The sequence below is a fragment of the Anopheles marshallii genome, chromosome 2 (assembly GCF_943734725.1).
Source record: "Anopheles marshallii chromosome 2, idAnoMarsDA_429_01, whole genome shotgun sequence".
Classification (NCBI taxonomy): domain Eukaryota; kingdom Metazoa; phylum Arthropoda; class Insecta; order Diptera; family Culicidae; genus Anopheles; species Anopheles marshallii.
The window spans coordinates 81044743-81068098 of NC_071326.1; the positions used below are offsets into that span (position 1 = coordinate 81044743).

General features: G+C 41.6%; 1 protein-coding gene across 1 annotated transcript; it reads right to left on the reverse strand.

The window, feature by feature from the left end:
* Positions 1-2960: 2960 nt before the first annotated feature.
* LOC128709227 (autophagy protein 5) lies at positions 2961-23042 on the reverse strand. The gene is made up of 8 exons (XM_053804213.1): positions 22893-23042; positions 22722-22821; positions 22549-22654; positions 22352-22476; positions 22182-22279; positions 21987-21989; positions 20752-20857; positions 2961-3073 (listed from the first exon to the last, which is right to left on the reverse strand). Exons 1-8 carry the CDS (start codon positions 23040-23042, stop codon positions 2961-2963), a joined length of 801 nt encoding a protein of 266 aa, XP_053660188.1.
* Between the last annotated feature and the right edge of the window lie 314 nt (positions 23043-23356).

Here is a 23356-nt window from a genome sequence, read left to right on the forward strand (position 1 = left end):
GATTGCTAATGTAGGTATCTTTATGGTTCCAGCTGTGGGTATTTTCGTGATGCATGCTTACAAGAGGTGTTTGCCGGTACTATTATGGGGTTTCAGTTATGGATAATGAGTTCGGTTTATGTGAAATGTACACGCGTCAGGGTTATTTTATAACATTTTTCCTTAAGTTTAAGGAACATAATTTTAGTGTTACATAATTTTCATAACTTTTGTTTACATTTAATTTACAATTGCATTTAAGGTACACCCATTTATGCCGTCCATACCAGCGTTGTACTTAACGAATCTTTTGAGGAGAGTCATTCATTTGAATCTTGAGTGATGAGTCATTTAAATCGGGAGTTTACTCTCAAATGATTCATTAATCTTTTCGTACACTTGATTTTACGCTTATTTTTATCCTTTTTGAATCTGAATTATTAGATTTGTAAAGATGAATTTAGTTATAAGTACTACTAGAATTCGATTGAACTTGTAGCTTGATTGAGCTGATGTTTTTGGCAGTATTCATTTAACTTTCAAGCCTCTAAGTAACATCATGTGTTAAAGGTTTTTTTGTTTGTATATTACAATGGTTTTAAAGCCAAAAAAGATAAAGATAGAAAGATACAATAAAATAATACAAACAAGTTATTCTAATCGATTGAAATATAATTTGATCTGTATCAAAATTCTTATTTCCGAATTAAACAGAATAAAAATTAGCTTAAAATCATGTTTACGAAGAGATTAATGTAATCTATTAGTTGCTATGCTTATTATTATGCTTATTATGTATTATGCTTAAATTTGTAAAGATTCAAGAATCTATGAGGAATTATGAAACTCTGGAGAATCGAAACTCTTTAGAGATTAATGAAAAGAGGTCTTACGAAAAAAAAGAATCTCTGAAGATTCACGAACCTTTCGGATAGAGATTCTGATTCATTCAATCAGTAATTGTGTGTGATATATCAGCATAATTTATACCTAGTGCAGAAGATTATGTATTCAATACTATGACAGGATAAAGAACATTAGATGATACAAAAAAAAAAACAATTAATTAGCATTACACGAAATTTTGTCTTTTTGTTTGCATGGTGGTGAATTTTAACATGATTAACTGTATTACAAAAGAATATCATAGTATTTTTAATATTAGCATAGCAACATAAAACTAATATAAAATAATCTTTAAGCTTTATAGAGTATAATTTGTAAATTTTATGTTAAAATTTCCTTTTTTTCTTGCTCTTGTTTTGTTTTAAAATAATTTAATACAATAATAATAATTTGCACAAGGAATTGAGATTGATGAGCTTCGTACATCACATTCACTTAGATGCAAAAATATTATAATGTTTTATTGTAAGTTGTAAGCTAATAAATGCAAAATGATAAATTGTTGTGATAAAAGATCGATACAATTATTATTAATTTATTGTCGTGCTTTTATTGTGATTGTATCGGACGCACAGATCGACACATCGATTTAATAAACAAAAACCAACAAAAAATACAGCAAAACTGAACGTATTGTAACAAAAAAAAAGTAATTAATTAGTTAGTTAAAGTTAGTTTTATTAAAAAAAAGTTGTTGATCAAGTCAGTTAACTAAAACATATGATACAACTTTTGTATAAATTTAATAAAATGTACGAATATTCGAAATTTTTGTATCATGCCTTCGAGCAACATTACATGCTATTGAAAAGCGGTCAATCAACCCAGGACAAGTTAATGGCACAAATATGAAACCAAGCCCCATCTGCCACCTAGGTTGATCTAGGTGAGAGAGACCAAAAAAAAAAAAACTCCGGAAGCTGCGAAAATTATCACCCGCTCGCAAAACATAAATGCAAATTGCTCATCAATGCTTTGAAGCATGCTTACGGGTGGTCTTACATGTGTTATACAAGCTGCAAGTGTGCTACGAATTCGGACAGCCCCAACTCTGTTGGGTTACTACGCGATACAAAAAAAAATTAACATTATTTGCGCAAAATAAAACCCCACTGCTGTCATCATGGAATTATGAAACAAATATTTAATGACACATTAAACGCGAATCATATTTCATAAGCCGAGAATCCCCTCCCCCGAGAGCCCATGTGTGTTCTTTCCTGCCGCCACGTTGCAACGCATTAAAATGCACAAGAAGCATAAACAAAAAACAAAAGCAAATACAAGAAAGAAAAAAAACACCCCGTTCGAAAGACACGATGGAATAAAGGTAACTAGCCGCAATGCATATATTTTACCTTCATATTATGACAACATTAATGGTGCTTCACCAGTGCCTGAGAGACACACCGGTGCACTGTTGTATCGGGGTCTGTTGGCGGGTTCTGCATCCGAGGCGCGCAGGAAGCGTGGCGCGAAAAAGAGAAACGATAATCGTATAATTAGACATAAATGTCAAGCAAGCAAAAGGCGGCGGCTCCAAATGGCGACCGCGAGCGACTGCGATCACGGCAGTGAGATACGGTGCGCGGTGAGTGATGAGACTCCGTCCAGCCGGACGTTATCTCACGATCGTCTTGCTCTCACCACACCGGTGCGTGCGTTGGCTCACGGTTGGGCGTAAAGGTGTTCACTCCCCCCGGTGCGATTGGGTCGGCAGGGAGGTTTTTGCAGCGACACAGGTTCCATAGTGTCTGGCGATCTGAACGGTGACTGTACGGGTTGCGTGGGAATGAATATGACGCCATCCACAATCCGACCCGGTCCGGAGTGAACACACCACCGGTGTGATGAACGGTGATCATTTCGAGCCGTTATCCCCGTTTTGGTTGAACGTGAAGCCCAGTACGCGGCGCCAGGTAAAAGCCGATGGGGCAGATGGGTGAAGAGATGGGCGAGCAGATTAAAAGAGTAATGACTGGTGTGCAGGTAGAACGATGATGCGGCAAGCGACAAGATGACGACGGGGGTTGATCACGGGTTTTGGACTTTTGGTACGCCCCTACGCCACCCTTTTAGGCGTACGACAGACAGAGATGCAGAAAGTTGTCCGGGTAGCTGAGGTGTTCCGAGAGCCACTGCAGTGGAGTCGATTCCGGGACCGTAACGCCATGGGTTCTTGCCTCGACTGTGGATGAGAACGAAAAAGGATGGAACAATAAGCAGAGGTGCATCGAGCAACGCTGGTGACCGGCGGTGATGGTCTTCATTCTGAAAAGGCAAAATCAAGCCCCACTTCATCAAGCTCCCCGATTCTTCAAGCTGCTGCTGCGCTGTGCTGTTACGGACTAGGGCCACAACATAACCACAATATCTTTTCCAATTAGGATCTCCGCCTTGAAGAAGGAGTCGGGATGAGGAACGGACCGATACGAATAAAAAACCAAATCAAACGATCTAAGTATGTTCCAAATATGGAACCAGAACCGGTTTGTGACAATGTAGAAATTCTTCGATTCCTTTCTGATGAGTAAACATGTTTTCGAAATTGTAGGTTATCTCGTTGGAACGAAGAATGGAAAACGTTATAATAAATTACTGTTTTATTACCTATAGCAAAATATAAAACAAAATGCAAATGATAAACACGAGTATAACAATGAGAGTTGCTAGCAGAGTTGGATAGAATATGAGAAAACTCTTTAAATTTACTATCAAATTGAGAATTTCTTTAAATATCATCGAGGATAAGACTTAAAAAAAGGAGTTTGTAGGAAATACTACACGATACAAGAAATTTATACAAAATATGAAACAACATGAAGTGCCTCAAGTGTTTAAATTTTCGTTAACACTTGAAGAATTAGAGAAATTTTAAAACTCCAAGGATTTATAAACACAACTGTGACTTAATCGGTTCTGCTTTGGTGGATATTGTTACGAATGTTTTGAGTCCCATAAAGAAAACTAATGTCGAATATACAATAATATACAATAATATAAAGAATATACAAGAAGCCGAAGGCGGGTTCCGTGATCATGCTGATATTAAAACCCTACAACAGCAAGACTGTCGTAGGGCGCTTCTAATGAACTCTGCAATGCAAACAAACGCGATTTGATCGCAATCACAACAGATATACTTGTTACAGTTTTGTAACTTTTTATAAATAGTCCGATCACTTCCTGTTGATTCAGGACATACAGCACATGTATCAAATATTGAAGAACTTCTAAACCACTCTAAGCACTCTTTTCATCCTTCTTCGTTTTCAAGTTAATCAGCGACCCCATTAACAATCACCCATCGGTTTTTGGAGGAAATTATGGTATTCGAGAGACCAAAACCCTTTAACGAACTCCCAAACATGAACACATTTAGGGTCCACAGGGAGGCGAGAACGCGTTCCGAGAAATTCTTAATTCGTTATTTGCCTTATGAAACCGTTTCTCCGCACAACACGGGATAACATGGGTCCCGAAATGCAAGGGGTCGCTTGAAGAAAGCGAAGTTCTTCGGGGAGTTTTTTGTTTAGGTCCGCCACCGAGAGTGGAGTGGCGTTTGGGCAGTGCGCTCCTTTGAAAATGATTTAACAACATTCCAGACGACGAGCCTGCCGTGACTGTTTTAGCTCCGGCACGTCCCCAAGGAATCTCAAAACGTCAAACAGCGCGGTTAGTTCTGCTGCTCGGAGTCATACGAGCCAAGCTGTGCGCTGATGGGTTCTTAGCTCGTAGCTTTTTTTTCTTGGACCACTTCAAATCTCACCATCATGTGTAAAACGTGCCTTAGTTCTTGTTGCCCAAAACCGGTATCCCCTCCGGCGAAACTCATCGCCGTAGAATGGAACGGACGAAGCTGCGCCAAAGGCTCGTCAAAGAGCGATTAGAAAATTAATAAACCGACCGCGGATACCTCATTTATTCCTCATCTTCGCCTTGAGCGTACACTGCACAGCAACAAAATAACGTCCGAAAGCTTCGTATGAGGGGATGAAACGATCGAAAATTGCTTTGAAATGAGTTCACCATGCACGGACCGCGTCAAGCGTTGGTAAGACCAGCCCCAAAAGGAAAGACAAATTCCACAGAACGGACCGAGCGATGATGGTACCAGATAGCAACCGAACGACCGAGACGTTGAGGAGCCCAAGATTGTGTTTTTTTTGTTGCTATCCATCCTTCGGTTCCTTTTTGTTGTCGGCCTGAGATTCGGGCTAGATTGTTTACGGGTTAGTGTTAAGCGTGTGTTAATTTTTAACAAACTTCCATGGATTCGTCGGTCGGATGACGCCACCCAGGTCCTACCGGTAAGATCATTCTATCTTTCTATTTTTGCAAAAGGCGGCACACACTTTTTTTTTTGCTCTCCGTGCGCACTCCTCGAAAGCAATTTAGCAGAAAAAATATTAAAATTAGAAAATAACGAAAAAACACCATCAAGATTACCTCAGCAAAAGTGGTCCTACGTGTTGCTTTTTTCCCCTTTAGTCACTTGCGGTTCATTTCGCACCTTGAGCTCTGCTTTTTTGCTCTTCCTGCCTGGTTTCCCTCCGGATACCTTTGAAGGGACAATGAAAATCATTCAAAATAATCTCCCATTTCTATCTTCCATATCCCGCCGGAGATCTTTTTTTTTCTTGGGGTGCTTTCTCGAGCGCGCGCTGCTTCCAAGAAAACCGCACCCATTCGTTTGGGGCTGATTTAAATCCGCAGATCATTCTCGGCCTGATTGCCGTTTGGAAGATCCTGTCAATCGCCAGGTAGGTTTTTTTTTCATCGAGGGAGCCGCCACACCACCATCAGCATTGGCGCATATTATTTTTAGCTCTTTTATCCAGCCGGGCTGTCTTTTGACACGCCACAACAAGCTTCTCCAGTTTTTTTGCTTCGAAAATTGGATTGAATGAGTAACTCGTTTGCTTTTTTTTTGTTGTCTGCTGCGGGGATCTGTATAATTCATTAGAAGGCTTTCCCAGGATCAGAGAGCGGTAGGAGGGTTTGATCCACCGGGGATGAAATTGAAAACATTCCATTCACCATCCGGTAAGAGTGTGCAAAGGAATGTTTGGACTTGCACCAGTGCACCGTTTCTTGAGGTTTTGGACATCCAAATTCTTTGCCTCGACGGATGTGTATGTGTGTGGAATGTTACTTTTTAGCTCATCATTCATTGGAGGAATTTTCGTTCAGTTTTACAGTCCAGTTACAGTTACTCAAATTATTATTGATAAATGGAATCTTGGATAATATTTTTAGCTTCTTACTAAAGAATTTTACAATTTGCGATGAATATTCCTGAAGGATAAATAGATATTACTTCATAACTAAATAAATAAAAACTCTGTTAAAGATAAAAGTAACTGTTGACTTTTGAAATTTTTGTTATCTTTTTGTTAATTTTTTCTTTGAGATTGCCTATTAATTCAACATTACTTAATTGATCATTGATATTTTGTTCAAATAATACAGTCGACAATACATGACATCATCACCGAACCGATCATAATTCAAATCTAGACTGACTGGTCTCTCAAAGCTATATGAGGCTAAATCCGCAAAGAACATAGGGTAAAAACGAAGATACACATGATAGACGGCTTTGGTATTTCGTCTAAGTCACAGACGATTGTAAATCGAATCTCATTTGAGCACGTGAGTCGAGCTTCTCATCGAGCTTCTCAAGCACGTGATAAAATTAAGCCAATAATGTGAAATAGTGCTTTCTTTGATCGTTAAGTCACGAAGAAGAATAGGACAGAGAATTGTTAGACAACGTCCAAAAAATTATGTTAAAAACAGTTGGAAGAGTTACCTTAAAACTCGAGTAAGATTATTATAAAGCTTATTAAGACCGGGCTGGGTGGTGTATGATAGCGGCGTCGGTCTTCACACGACAGGACCAAAATGCCATCCAGACCAAACCCCCGTACGCAGGACTGACTATCCAGCTACGGGTAAATAAAATCAAAGCAAGCCATAAAAAGCAGGCATAGACCTCTTGAAGTTGTTGTGTCGATGAAGAAGATAAGATCAATGCAAAGGTTATCTTCAAAACCTTAGATCAAATGAGGACACAAGATCAATATTAGTTATCGTTTGAATATGGGCCATTAATTCTGTGCAACCAAGGATAAACACCTGTACATTGATTACACTGGAATATAGTATAGTGACGCTTTGTTTGCAAATTCTGAGTTCTTGGGTTTTTTGTTTGCAGAAAATAGTTACGACATCTTCCAACTTTTGCGGTGAAAGATGCGTCCTGGACCGGACAGAATCTAATTTTCGACTGGTCTCGCATATAGCTATACAATAACTAACTATAGCTATAGCAATAACTATAGCTAGTCGTGTGATTCTATACAATCGCTCAATCTGTACTGAAAGTAAGGTAATACTAAAAATCCCCCAAAATTTCTGCCATTACACAGAAACTCCTTCATAAATCTTCAGAGTGGATACATCTTGAGCAGCTTGTTGATGTGAAGCGTGTTAACTTGTCTTCTTCTCATTGGTCGACAATTACTTAAAACTAATCAATTTTCTGAGTAATACCGAAATACCGAAAATATGAAAATACACTGTCGAAAGAAACATTCTTTCATGCCATTCATAACTTGCTTTTCCTCAATGTGTCGGCCACAGCGAACGAACCGTCGGGTGTCGTGCACCTAAACGCCTTCCATATCTTCTGTATTGTGTGGAATTTTTTTTATCGCTCATGCATCCGCAACGTACGTCATTTCAAGACCAATGACCACCAGCTGACCAGCTGGCGGGCGCACAGTTTGGTCGACAAGAAATTCACGTCAAACCTCTTCGCCGTCAGGTGAGCGGTACTCGGGCGATAATGACCGGTGACCGGTACAGTGCGTTTAAAAATAAATCTAAAGTTCTCCCACCAAGGGTTGGAGACGGCAGCACATCCCCATAGACGTTGGTGGTACATAAACACACAGACGGTAGAGAGAAAGAATTGTCAAAACGACACAGTGGATACGGTGGTCATGAAGACACATTGTCTGCCACGGCTGGGATGACGATGGAACCAGCAGCGAGTATAGAAGAACTTCAATCTTTTCTTGGTATTCGCCCACCCAGCGACGGAATCTGGTGAACCCCCTTCACATGGAGGGGAAAAGCCGTCGAATGTAGAAAGGACAATCGTAGGACGATTCCCGCACTGTTCTCAAACTTTCCCTTTGTCACGTTGAGTGGACGCGGGAAGGCTCGTCCAAGTTCGCCCAAAGATTGACACTACGGTGGACGCTACATTTTTTTCTCGACCGCCAGTACCTCGTGATCGATTTTGAAAAACAGCCCTTTTTCAGCTGGGCAAGCTCCTAACATCGGTGGCGGAACGGCTAGTGTCCGTAATGAGGATGGGTGCGATGTGATGTACACCACCTCCTCGTACACGTTCGTTTGATGTACGTCAAATCGTTGACCGTTGTCGCACGGCTGATGGTTCGGTGGTGGGATGATGATGGTTGTTGTCGGTTAAGATGATCTATTTTCGAAATCGACCCTTTCCGCGCCTCCCATTCGCTTGCCACGCGGGGTCGCCTTTGTATCGCCAAAAGACGTTGGACGGAATTTTTGCAGGCCTCAATTTGTCTGTAATGTGCCAAACACCGCCACAACTTGCTCTGCACCGTGCGACGCTTGGGCTATAAAGGTGGGTGTGTCCTCCGGCGTCCACACGCAACCCACAACACCGCACCGGGCGTTACCGTCGCCTTTCGAAGGATATTTTGAGACCGATTGAGTCACCGTTTCACTGCCACTCGGAGCAAATAGCAAAAAAAAAAACAACACATCCCAACCACGCCACATCAAGATGTCACACCGATACTGCTGCTGAGAGGTTGTGCGGATAGAGGGTACTATTTTTTTTTTTTGATACTGTAATTACGGTTGCCAAAATAAAGCGAACATTCTCAACGCTCACGTTGCGGTGCCGTAGTTGTGTGCCTTGGTCCTCATTGGGGCGCCGCCCCGCTCTTTTGCCCAACACGTTGTGGCGGAGCAGCATGTGCAACTGCATGATGCAACCATCAGGCAATGCGCCATCTTATCGGAAAAAAGCCTCCTTAATGGGCGTTATGTAGCTCACTAAAATGTAACAAAAAATCTCATTAAAATAGTAAATAGTAAAGGATTACTTATTGCAAGCAATTTTTGAAGTTCTTAATTATTTCTTCTTAATAATGAACTTGGAATAGAATGTTTTCTTAATTTGAACTTATTTTTTATAACAAAAAAAACTCCAAAATATTAAAAAAAAGGTTGTTTCAATCCATTTAATCCATGCTCTGTTGTTGAGATCCGATTGTTATCGTGATGACGGCGAAATCTTCAACAGCACAGCAGTGCCGGGCCCTGCATCATGTGTTACAATCCACTTTTAGCGCTGCATCAATCAACTACAATCGACCGGATCTGCACTTAGTGTCCCATTTAGCGCCCTCCTCCACCACCCAACCAACCCTTCTCGTCTTCCCTTTCCAACACTATTCGGGTTTCTAATTCAAAAAAAAAAAAAAAAAAAGAAAACAACCCCTAGCAGATGCTTTTCGCATGAGGCGATGCGCGTGACAGCAAGAAGAAAAAAAAACCACCACCAAGTTGGGTGCCAAGAGTTGCCAAGTGGGGATGGGATTCCGATGCGTCTTTCAGGCGTATGAGTGGGCAAGTGAAAAAAAGCGAAATACCACGCAAAATAAAATTACCCCAAAAGTACACGATAGGCGATGACGTCCAAGGAGGGGGGAAAACAGTGATGGACAGCGCATAGCGCTGAGCGTCACGATTGCAAAAAGTTATCTAAAAAGAGTATTTACTAGGCAGGGTTAGTTTATACGTTATTATGAGATAGTTTTAAGTACTTTTTTTAAAATAAACCGCAATAAGCAACAAAAAAGTGTGAAAATCAATAAAAGTTTACAGTATAACGAATTTCAGTAAATCAACTGCCAAAGCATTTACTATACAGTGAAATGCCGATTATCCGTGTATTTGGATTATTCGGGGTAATAAACTGACGTATACTAACTAGAAATCATCATCATTATCAATAACCGCAGAGCTACTTATTTGCCAGGTTAGGGAAGAATCTCGACCGAATTCTACTGTATTCATTGCCGAAAAAAGAAAACAATGGCACCAAAACTTGATAACATAGAACAACAATGAAAACCATCAAGATTATGGGCAAATACATTACCTCATTTGGCACAAAATTAATTGAAAAGTTTAATTAAGTTATGAAATCGCCCATATTGCATAAAGGCAACATCAGCGTTACTGATTGCCCACCAACAAGAGATGCGCTTAGTGACCCGGTTTTATATTTTTGTTCGATTTTTTGGTACGGTGCCTTTTCTTTAATGGGCGTTTAACAGAAAATTTGCGCACATGAAAGCGGCAAAGAACAAAGTAAAAACCTTTTGGCTAATTAAAACAAACCTCGAACACATACAGTTCGAGAACAACAACCGCTTTCTCTTTCATTCGTCCTTACTTGTTTGGTTTGCGATACGCTGTTGATTTTCGGGATGCGGATGCCAGCACAGCCCAAAGTCGAAATGTTTTGTGCAAGGAAGAACGCATCTCACGCACAATACCGTCAGCTAGTGTCAATGCTTTGATCGGCAAAAATGCGTTTAGTCGAATCCGTTCGGTTTCGCTTTCGGTTAAGCAGCATTTCATGTGCGCTAAGTGCTTGGCGATGATTGACGATCGAGCGCCATGAAAGGGGGGAGATTTCATTTGCAGTGTAACACATTCGATGGAAACCGCGCGTGCCAACCGGTTGGCACTGCAAAAAAGGGCCCCCGGGTTGCAGGGCTCTAGGTGCACTAGGCACTAGGCGAACGTGTACGGACGTGTTAATTCGCACGCACGTCGACAAGACGGCCTCCGCTGCTGGGCTTTGTATTTTCGTGCACATTTTGTTGCCATTGGCTGTTACAACGGCGCGGCGACACGATGGCTAATCTCTTCCGTTTGGCAGCGGTGCGCACTTGTCTTTGCGGTGCCGCAACCGCGTTTGGGCAGCGCTGATGACCGATTAGGTCATTGTTTTATTTCGCGCTCGTGATGTCAGCCCATCGAAATGTTGGCCACCGGTTCGGTTCGGTTTGCTGTTTTGATACGGTTTTGTTGTTTTTTTCTGTCGTTGACCACACAAGCAATATTGGGACCGCGCTCTCGGCAGTGAAAATCGTGCAAAATAAAAAAAACTCCCCCTCCCTTTTTAATAGTAACGCGAACACACCCGAGGCCTATCTGGTAACTGACAAATCGTCCGCATAGCCATGTGACAAACAAACGCCACACGAGTTTTAGAGCAAATTCGTTCCACCCCTATCGACAAAAAAAAAAAACGATGATGATGGAATCGGGCCACACAATCTGCGATAAGAAACCCGCTAATGGCGCCAGGGTAATAGTGTTTGCTTGCTTTTTTTCTCGTTTGCTTCTTGCTCGTTCGTTCCTTAATTTCTGATACCGCGGTTTCCGATAACTGTGTCCCGCACGCGGCCGCGCACAAATCAGGAACAACAAAATCGACCATCGAGTGCGCTCCAAAGTGCAACCAGTGTGCGATAAGCTCCGCGCAGACTGACCTATACACACCCTCTGTGGGCCAGAGCAATGGTTGCTTCCGTGCGGTTATACATGCAGTGTAACAACATTTACAAATAATTGTTTTCACAGCAGTTCCACCTTATCAGCTCGATCGATGACGCGATGATGATTGCCAATTTTTCCTTTTTTTTTTTGAAGTTTAAAAAAGGGAGAGTGCATTGTTGCACATTTGATCTACAGTCGGGCGAAGCGATTGCATGCCAATGTCAATGTTTGTGCAGCGTTTGTGTGTTCTTCTCGTATGATGTAACGTGATCAAGTATGATGAATTGTTGTTGACGACTGTGTGCGTGTACCGTGGGAAATTTTTGACGTTGGAGTTTTGGTGACAAAAAACGCCTAAAAGTATAATAAAACATGTTTAGAACTTGAGGTAAAAAGTCATAAATTTATGTTTAAAACACACTTCTAAATGTACCTCAAAGTTATAGTACTGATCAACAGTATCCAGTCACTTTTTGACTGCGTGCCTTTTTCAATAAGCTTACTTACTTACTGACATATCCATCGCTATTACCACTTCTCGATGTACATAAATGCAGGAGTCCTCTAAACCGCTCACGGTCGAGTGACGTCGTCTGATAAACTATTATTTCAGGTCCTTCTAGGAGACAACGCCATCACTCCATCTCAATTTGGATCTACCATGTCTTCTCTGTCCATGTGGACTATCCAAAAAGCGTTTACGGGCTGGTTCGACCGGTGTCATTCTCATGACGTGACCAGCCCATCAGAGCCTGGCGAGGCTAATTCGCTGTACAAAAGTGATTTCAACGAATAATTCGTTGAGTTCATCATTATAGTCATTGAAACCATCAACTAGTTCCCCGATAGTTGATGTCTAAAGGTAACTTTAGACAGTAACACACAGTACACAGTTAGTATTGTAACACAGTAACAATAATATCGAGAATAAAAATCTTCTCGTCGTAATATATGATCCCTACCCATGTTGTCTTCCACATTTATATGTTTGCGTCCTTTTTCGAGAAGATTTCACCCAAATAGATCTTCTCTATCTATAATATGCGCTAGAAACCTAACTCATTGTTTAGAAAACTTATAGAGCACACCACGATCAAAATATGAAGTTCTGGAATAATGTTTTCATAAACAAAACCAATTTGGAATAAAATATAAATAAAATATTTTATAAAAAATTGTATATATAGATTACATTAACATCAAATCGTCAAGTTTAATTTGGTAATTTAATAAAAATAATCGAAACAAATGCATGTGTTCTTAAAAGAACTTCCACCACTGTAATAGCCGTCGATCGATGACGGATTTGCAATTAAGGCAGGTGAGATGATCTATTTCGCTATGATGGATAATGTTCCGCGGCATGACGTTATCGCGCAACGAAGGTAGTACAAACTGCGTCGTTTACAGATAAAAACAACGTAAAACGCATGTTTCGTGGAAAACAGGGAGCCTCATAAAGTGAGTCACGTGATAAAATCGCAGCAATTGACCGCGGTGTACAAGAGAGTTGGCAAGACTGTTAAAAAGAAACTACGTTAAGTAGCTTCAAATATTATAACCCTTTCCCGATTAGCAAAACATAATAAAATGTGGTCAAAATTGGGGTACTCTTGAGGTCCTCTTACGGTACTACATGTATCTTAATTTATTATCACAAACACTTCTATATTTGGAACGTTTCAACGCTTCGCAATGTTTCTAATAATTGTTCGCCTAATGTTAACCCGTACCTGTATGAAATCTTTTTATCCTCATCTGTTCAGACCATATGATAAGTTGGCAGCAAAATGCTCTTCCATTCAAGCGTGCGTAGACAAAAAGGCACGCACAGATACAATACCTCCCACGCTGTTTAGCATTTGGAAGATGCGTCAGACATTCCTCGGCAAACCACCTGAGCTACAACAGCAACGAAAAACGAATATGTGCACAAAGCAACACATATGCTGCACGGTGCAAAGAAATAATAATAATAATTTATGCAAATTTACTCACCGACACAAGAAAATGTTCGCTCCCAAATGGTTCGGCCGGAACCTCGGGTCGGGTATTGTTCCGACTGGAAAGCCGTGGGAGAGCTGGCCATGAATGGCAGGTACGGGACACCTCAGCGGCTGGACTTTTCTGCCACAGCGCCGCAATCCAATCCGCACTTTGCACCGACGCTACTCGAAACGGACGGATTTGCATTTTTTTTTAAATGCAACCGACTCGTCCATCGGCAGGTTCTTCGGTACCGCTGTGGTGAACGGAGCCTGTGGCCTGCCGGCAGGTTGGGAAAGTCTCAAGGATAAAAAGGGAGTCTCATGCCTCAAACAATACCGAAAAGAAAGATGGATGCTTGGTAATGGGTGCGGAATTCTATTTCACCTTCAGGAGGTACGAATGCCTTCGACTGTCTGCAGGAAATAGTTTCCATCTCAGCGCCAAAAATCATTCCCACTAGCTGTACAACCATAGCAGGCAATAAAGTCCACCACTTGGCTCAAATTACCACTCGCATTTCGTGCGAGGTGCTAAGGATTGGTGTTGGACGAATGGAATGCACCGGTTCAAACATCTCCAATTCCTTTGCAAACAGGCGCTCGTCGGTGGACTAGGCGAAAGAGAGCCACACACACACACAACATAAAACGACCCGCGTAGGATGCGCCTGTTGTTCTTTGGCCGCCGGTGCATCCTCTTACTTTGGGCTTTATTTATACATTTACGATGGTAATAAAATATTCACACCTTGCTGAATAAACAGCAGCCTGCATTCGGAGGCGCACACACAGGTACCACCGGTGTAGATGGACACCGAGCGAACAAACATCGTGCGATCCTTCTTGCAGCTGAGGGTCATCCTTGTCGTTTGCACGGCTCCGATCAGGACGATCCCAGAAATGGGCAGCGATAAATACGGCAAAGATCCGTCCTGAGTCCTGCTTTTCTATTTCGGCTTTTCATTACACCGGTGTGTAAGACACTGGCCGTCCTTCGGGTACCTTTCTTACGAAAAACCGATCTTTTGTTTTATGATCCTTTGGCTCATTTTCGGTTTGTGCAGCCAGTGGAAACAGAATCATCCCGACCGCCGGGAGATGCTGGAATACTTTCATCCTCTTAAATCGCCTGTTTCGGGTTTACCTGCGGGCCAACCAACTCCTAAGACAATATTTAACCGCCAACACCTAGAAAGTGCCATCCCATCTGGCACGTCTTGACAGGTAGGTAGGGTACGGGGACCACTTTGCATAGACCGTACTTAAACCGGGTTCCCATAAATCGCATCGGCAGGTTCGATGATGGAGTGTGGAAAAATAACAATCATCAAGGTGTCAACGGCGCAAACAAGTGTTCCTCTGCGGGCTGCAGTTGGCAAACCGTGGGATCTCATTTTAATACAGGCAATAAATACAACACTCCAAACCTTACGCCAGCTGGCAAATTGGAAAGGACGGTACGTATTTTGCACGAAGCAATTACATTTGTTAAACAGAATGCTAATGTGTGTTTGCGATCGAATCTACCGAACGATTATGAGAACGATCTGCTTTTTTAGATTAACAAAGAAAAATATCGGGCGATGAAAATCAACGAAAACGAAACAAATATGTCAGAAGACATGATTTCAGAAGGTATCAGATGCTTCAGAAGATGTGACAAACCATGTGCTAATTGAGCATCATGTTTTCAGGGTCATAAGAATTCCATGGAAATATATCTACTTTGATCTAATTGAAAATATTATTTTACTCAACCATTTGGCATTATTCTACACAACATCTTGAGAATTATATTCTTTCACGATAATATTCTGTAGTCTACAATACGATGCTTTCTTTAAACTATGCCAAAGTTCGACGTCTGTTGATGCAAACTTTGGATTGCAAAAATTCTTGCTATAGTTGTCGGGGAGGTCGATCAAAATCTTCAGTCTTTGGATATAAAACCATCAGAGAATCTCAGGAACGACATAGACATCAGGGAGGAAGATCACAAGATCCTCCAGGGTTTGGACATAAAACCACCAGAGAATCTCATGAACGGCATAGACGTCAGGGAGGTCGATCAAAACATTCAGTTTTTGGATATAAAACCATAGGAGAATCTCAGGACCGGCATAGATGTCAGGGAGGAAGTTTTTGGAGTTTTTGCAAATAAAATCATCAGAGATTCACTGGAATGGCATAGACGTCGGAGAGGTCATCAGACAATCTCAAGGATCTCAAATTCAAACAAATTCTTCAGACATATTCTTCTCACACTAAACCAACTTTTCACTCACAAAAGATCGGAGTTTAAGATCACTCATGACATCTACTACGAGTACGCGGTGTATCCTTCTGTGCAAAGTGAGATTTCTGTTCGTCTATCCATACATGCTATACTCCCTTTCGAATCCTGGAATTTAATCGGCTTTTTTGGTTGATTTTGGCTTCAACAGTTTCATTGGGCTTTACACAATATTCTAGAACTCTTGCTGAAGCAACCTTACACAGTCACCCAGATGTCTTCAACCATTATTTAATCTCGATTCTTCCAGCACAACGCAGTGACCCAATTCAATTCCTGTCCATCTTAAAGATCTGATAGATTACGTACACCCTGTTTCGGTTGTCCCAACTAAAACTTTTGTTCAAATATTTAGCTCACTTCCTCATTTCCACCCAGTAATTATTGTTTACCCTTAATTATACCGCCAAACATCAAAAGCACCAGGTTGTCTATAAATCAGTTCAGAACCCGAAATCCAACTACCAGCCGTTGAAGGATTTCCTTTGTTTTTTTTTTTTTGCAACTGATCCTGAACAGCTCAGCCAACAATCACCACCCGCTAATAATTGAGTAAGTACGTTGCGATATAAAATTACTCAAGAATTCCGTGTCCCGCGAAATCTGGGAATGCCGTGCTATTTTCGAAGTAGATCACAGCACAGGAATGCGGTACACACACCCTAGCCGTTGTGGGTTGTTGTGGCATCCTCGGAATGCTGGGGCGGCAAAAAAAAACCTCCCCAATGAAACGGATGCAGGCGGTCGGTGTGGTGGTGTGGAATCACCCGCACAATCGCGTTTTGAAATTTATTTGTTTGTTTGCCGGCCGAAAAAATGCCACCAGAAATGTTTGCATTAATTGAATTCACACAACTCGCACGAAAACGATGAAAAAATCACCTATTCGGAATAGCGATCCGATCCATCTTCATCCTGACCGGGGTAGACGTCACTCTAGCAGGGTAACGAGAGCTTGCACGGTCGGATACAAAACACCCAATCAGCGGTTGTGGAATGCTTGCCGTGGTGTTCCTGGGACAGTAAGGGAAGCAAATATGTAAACTGAAGGGTTCGCGCTACGCAGTACGCCAGGAATGTGCTCAGTATCAGATCTGGTCACGCGGCAGTAGAATGTTTGCGAGTTTTTTGTGCTATTCCCATAAATCAGACATATTATGCACCAACGGCGTAACAGAGTACCGTCAACCTATCCATCGACAAATCGTACCGCATGCACGAATGACAAATGACTAATTGATAGACGACACTTGCCGAGACTATGCCGTTTGGGGGGGTATTGTGCATCGCGCTCGGCCGTAGTTTCATCAAGTGCTGTGAGTGTGCCTTATCGGCGATCGCTACGCACATAGACGAGCGATCAGCACACGCCCCAATCGGACCGGTGTGTGTATATGCAAAGAGCTCTAAATCAACAAACATACTCCTTTAATAAACACACACCAGCCAGCGGAGGTAACAGTTTCCCAAAAATTACACCCCACCATTACACACCGCGAGGGTTGTGCCGTACGCTCGCGGATGGGGTTGGGTTTGATTTTGCAACACCCAAAAACGATCCCCGCTGCCGGCGAATGCGAACGAATCGATGAACTGATCCCCATCCCGTTCGTGTGCAATCGATGAACAGGGGGTAAACAAATTGCACGGCCGTCAAAAAGCTGAAGCTCACGTAGAGGACGAATGTGCACTCGATGGTGGTACACGCGACTCGGCCACGACTTGGCTACCGTCGTCCTGTGCGGAAGAACCGCACACACACCTGACACTTGACAGGTGACGACCGACCGGTCCCGGAGGGGAGCCGTACTAGACATGAAATATTCAAACCCCCCCCCCCCCCCCCCGGTTCGGGGGAAGACGTTGCAAGCGGGCACGATATCCGGGGGACAAATTTTCGCTAATTGATTGTACGTGAGCGTACTAGCAAAACGCACTATTCTTTTCAAACCCAAGACACAAGAGGTGGACACGCAACGGAGATGACTGCGGCAGCGCAGGAGAGCTAATGAAATCGTACATTCAATCCCCAAACATGCACTGATGATGGTCTAGGTGCTGTTCTTAAACGTTTCCACCGACACCAGCTCCACGGAAAGAGTGATGAAGTCGTCTCGATTGTCCATCATCAATTATTGCCTCCGTACAGTCACCGATTACTTATCATCCCGTGCTTCATTGGCGATCGGAAAAGTTGACTCACTGGTGATGGATCGGCGAAAATTTTCGTGCTGTCAAGCGTGTGATATACGCGCGCGATCAGTCATTGCCACATTTGCCTGTCAATCCACCACAGCACAATAAGCAAACAATCGCGATTGAGACACTTATTGCCAGCGTTGAATAATATCGTTACAATCTGATTGCACTAGCGGGAAATTGAAGGAAAACAACAAGCCCCGTTCATTAAATATAATTAGATAATTGATTCGATGTGATCTAAAATTGATTAGATCTGAATGGTTGAGTGAAAGGGTTTGATAAATGATGTTTGTGTTTCGGAAACACGCGCATTATGTGCTCAACTTGTCGTATTAATATAAGTAGGACATTACTATACATCTCATCAAAGAGAGAATTGACAAAGTAAATGCAGGGTCCACCATTTATCGATGTCAGACAACTTTAAAGCAAAGTTTCGTGGTAAGAATAGCCCCAAACATTCAATATTACAGGATGTCTGGTAATCTCCCAAGTTGGAAAGAATCACGTTTTTGGAGTATGAACGTAATAGAGCAAGGAAGTGTCGCTGTCAGAAATCATCATGGTTGTCCAACATCATACTCAGTACAGTACTTGATTGGCCGCTTTTTCTATCAGGATACCTGAGATCTCCATTTACTTTAGGTCAAATTATGCCAAGAATTCGTTGTCATTAACCCTGCAATACTTTAAAAAATATTGAAATATTTTGAATACACCAACTTACAGAGATGACGCAAAGACTTAAGAGTACGATAATCTAAAATGTAATACTACAGGATCTCTGACAGTCTCTGTCCGTCGGAGTAAACCGCATTTTAAACAAGATATTGTGGAGATAGTACTAACGAATGTCAAAGCCCTCAACGTCAAAAATTGTCAACTGATATGCCAAGTCGCTTTCGATGATCTCTATATTTTATGTTCTATTCTTTAGAAATTGCTTACACAAGATTTGACGACACATGAATCTGTCACGACACCTGATGGGATATTTTTATTGAAACCTATTTAATCTCTAATAACTTAAGACCAACATTAACGCAAAAAAAACTGCTGTAATTAACCTCAAAATATTTAAAGAAATTGAATCCTGGCAGTCAGAGGTGTTCACTTGACCAATATCATTTTCATAAAAATGCTCAAACAACCCAAGAAATTCTAAGGAATTATTTTAGTACATAAAACAACACAATTATTCGTTGAAATTCAGACACCACGATGTGGTACACCCTGTAAGTGTAAACTATAATAAATCGTCTCAAAAAACTACACACGGTGGATTTGTTTGTAGCAGCTAAATTAAAGCACTATCGTGCATAACTACTGGCCTTCGTCGTCACATCGAAACGGATGCGATCGCACCATCCTAATTGGCCATAAAATACATCAATTCGTGCCTGTAGCTTCTAAACGCACGCTCGCAGCTACAGCAATAAGCAGCATAGGGATAGAGACCACCATTACTACCCCTACCCTCGCTGGGTCTCACGAGTTCGCCGTGCGCGTCCAACAGCCCGTGGACCAATCGCAAAATTTCGGCACACGGCAAACAAATTTGCATATACCACGGAACGATCCGGCAAATCAGATCGCTTCGCTTTGATTCGTCCGCCGCAGCTAGTGGGGATAGCTTCGAGGAGCAAGTGTGCCGAAACCTGACCACACACCGCATAAATCCGCGAATGGAGGAACAGCGCTGGCCTGCCAAACTGAGCGAAGCAGTCGAAATCCACAAAAAAAGCATCAATGTATCGAAAAAGAAGACAACTTTAAATACATAACATAGAAATAATCGTCGCTCGTTAGCAATATTAATGAGTCGCGAGACACATTTAAGACAGCCGACCGTATTTCGTACCGCACCTGGTCGGTGCGAGAAGCGGACGGTGCGAGGTGAAAAATGGTACATCATTTGGTATTCCGGCCGGACGCGATGGTAAAATTCGTAAACAAAATATCAATTTCGTCGATTGAATCGATCGGTTCGCGGTGTGATTGTGATTGTATTGCTTCCGTCCAATTGGCGAGCGGACACTTTTGTCACCCGGGTGTGACAAGTGTGAGAAAATTAGCCCTCCCGATTGCATCGTCTTGCCAATGCTTAAGCCAGATGTCCAACGGAGCTACAAAAAGGAACCGATAGCATCTCGGCTGTCTCCGTGCTGTCTCGCATTCTTTCCATGCGGCAACAATGCAACGCTATTCCAACTGACCTGAAACGTAATGCAAAAGGAAATGTGAGCCCCGTTTCAAGGATATTCCGCAAGGGTACGGTGTGGAACTAATTACCCGTACCAGAGCACCATACCTTTCCCAGTACCTGCCACCTGATTTAAGGGTAATCCTAAACGTACGCACCATCACGTACTGCAATGTTATTGTCCTTCGCTCTATCCATTCAATTGCCCATAAGGATCCCGTATGCGTTTTTCCCTTTGTGATTCACAAACAATAGCGCCCCCTGTTCGGGTGTCGTTACAGGAAAGCGGAAAACGCCAATAATTTCCACAATGCTATCCCTTCGACTTGGGTGCCACTGCTCACATGAGTTGGTGCAGGGCCACCAGGGCAACAGTATCACAATGGCCAACACGAAACGAAAAGATTGTTGCAAAAGGCAATTGTTTGGGTATTGGTTCATGCCTGCATACTTTGCCGGGAGCTTGCAATGACAGTGGCACACGAGATGGGAAGAATATCGACAGTATAACATAACAAAAGAAAGCTAACCTGACTTACCTGCCTTCCTAACAGGTGCTGAGAAATCGTCCAACAAATCTTGCAATAGACGCTTCTGACCGGATGGAGTGCTGGGTGCGACTAGTTTTTGCTGGTACGTACCATCCTGACGCGGAAGAGAAAATTAACAGCAAATGATAATTAAAGTGACTAACGGTTGACTGCATTCGTGATCGTACGATAATTGTGCAGGTTTGCGCTTCATTCAAACGCATGAGCATTTTGGCACTATCGATTGGCTTTTGGCCGATCGACGATTTCTTCATTTATCTAAATTACGTGAAATGGTTTTTTTCTTTGGCAGTTATAATGTATACATAAAACATATAGATATATTCAATACCGTTGTGTAGTTAACAACAATTAATGAGAATCTACGAATAATTAGATAGGAAATTTACATAGTTTGAATGGTATTCTTAATTAAACATTTTATAAAGTGACCAAAATGTAATTCTATAAATATATCTCCAAGTAAAATGTATCAATAAGTTAATGCACTGTAATATTATCTTAAAACTAAATTGTTCTATGCACATCGAGCGACAATGAATGATTAATTTCAGCAAAGATTTTGACCAGCGGTCTATCAAACTTTACAGTCCGCGGGCCGCATTGGTTGAACCTACCGTAGCTGGGAGCCAATTGCTCAGTATCTTGCAGGCGAATTATACTGTTATTACTTTCTAGACAATTTTGTATCCAAAATGTATGTGTTGTAATTTAACGAACTAAAGTAATAATTAATAGCGGAATGGTTAGAAAATATTACAACTTTAAAGCAATTTGAAATGTTCTAAATAGCGTCGCAAGCCGCACTGGTAGCTCTCGAGGGCCGCATGTGGCACGAGGGCTGTGGTTTGGAGACCCTTGATCTAGACTTTTCACAAATGCTTTAGCAACTCTTGTATTAGATATTTTAAGTCTGAATCGTCACTTGATTAAAGAAGCTAAAGTTCTATTCTGGATCTACTTTTATCCGTATGTTATTTTGTTTTATTGTTTTTGATGCGTTCTATCAAGTTCGAAATCGTTCATTTTGCTGTCTACTTGTACTGCGCTTTGTTGTTTATTTCTTTTCTTTTCGATTTCTTGCTTTTTGGTAATTTCATTTGTATTTGTGTTTGGCATTATACTGTTTTGTTATGTTATAATCTTATTGTTATCTGAGAGAAGGCATATTTAGCACCAAAATTATATTGCAATATTTTGAACAGTACTTCGAGTAATCTAACATCCTTTCACGAAAAAGGTAGCTGTGTGTGTTTAGATTGCACAATAAAATATTCAAGTGTCATATAACATAATATACAACACATACATTATATAACAATTAGTATTATACATATAGATTAAAAATCGATCCAAAAAGATTAGATATTGGCTACCTTTTCTTTATGTTAGCTAGATCTAAACATAAATAATCTTACCTCGGCATAGCACCGCACTGGAATGTGTTTGAAGCCGTCCTGATCCGGAATAGGTTCCATCAGCCGCCTATTGACTGCCCAGAACTGGTCAAACTTATCTAAAAATGTATGCAATTACAATACCGCCATACATCATACGCCAAGCAATCAAAAGCTATCGAGTGTCTTACCGTTAACTAATCCTAACCATAGTTGATTGTGATCTTTCTTTTGCATTGCGGAAACCACTTGTCCGCGATGCTTCAGTACATCGGCTTCTTTGAGACTAGACATAAAGTGCGCTTCAACTACTTCTCTGCAATTAGAAAATACACGTGCAAAAGGTAAGTAACCCACATTACCCCTTTCCCAATAGCCCAACACTCACTTGTTTGGACACCGAATAAGAATATCGTCTGGAAATTTGGAAAAGTGTACTGTTACGTGCCATGGCAATGTCCCATCAGTACCGACGAGCAAATCGTACAGAACACCTAGAACACAAAAAGAGAATTAATTCAAAGCTTTTATTTTGCGCTGTAACGTCGATAACACACCCACCTATAGGGAAGTGCCACTTCAATGGTGTCCCGTTGCTGTCCATCCACATTTCTCCATCCTGCAGCTCGTTGGATACGAATCGAAGGAAGTGTTTCCGTACCTGCAAAGAAACAACAAAGCCAATAGATTACACCATGCAGTCCAGCAGTTTATCAACCGCGATGCGCTTACTTTATCAGTAACAAGAGGAAAATAGCTTAAGCGCGGTATGAGCAGAAAGTACTCTTCCGGCTCGACATCGGTTTCGTCTGCCGATAGCTTAAAGTGTACTGGAATTTTTCCCTCCCAAATTTCACGTAATATTTCACGATCGTTTGCCATGGCAGAGAGGTATTCCTACACACAACAAAACACGTTTACTGCATGTATTCTTTGGGTTTTAAGCGGCAAAATCCTGCGACCGATGCACAAAAACACAATCTCGTTTTCTTTCTGCGTTCTTTATTTTTTTCTTAATCGATGATTGTTTTGATTTCAATCTGTCAAACAGGATATAAAAACGTGTACGTTTATGCAGTAACGTTGAAGTGTCAAAGCATAAAAATTAAACTGATCGTTAAATTTGGCAGGGTTGTAGAAACGAAAGAATATTCAAACCGTGATTCTGATTTCTAAAATTTGTTCAAATTCTTATA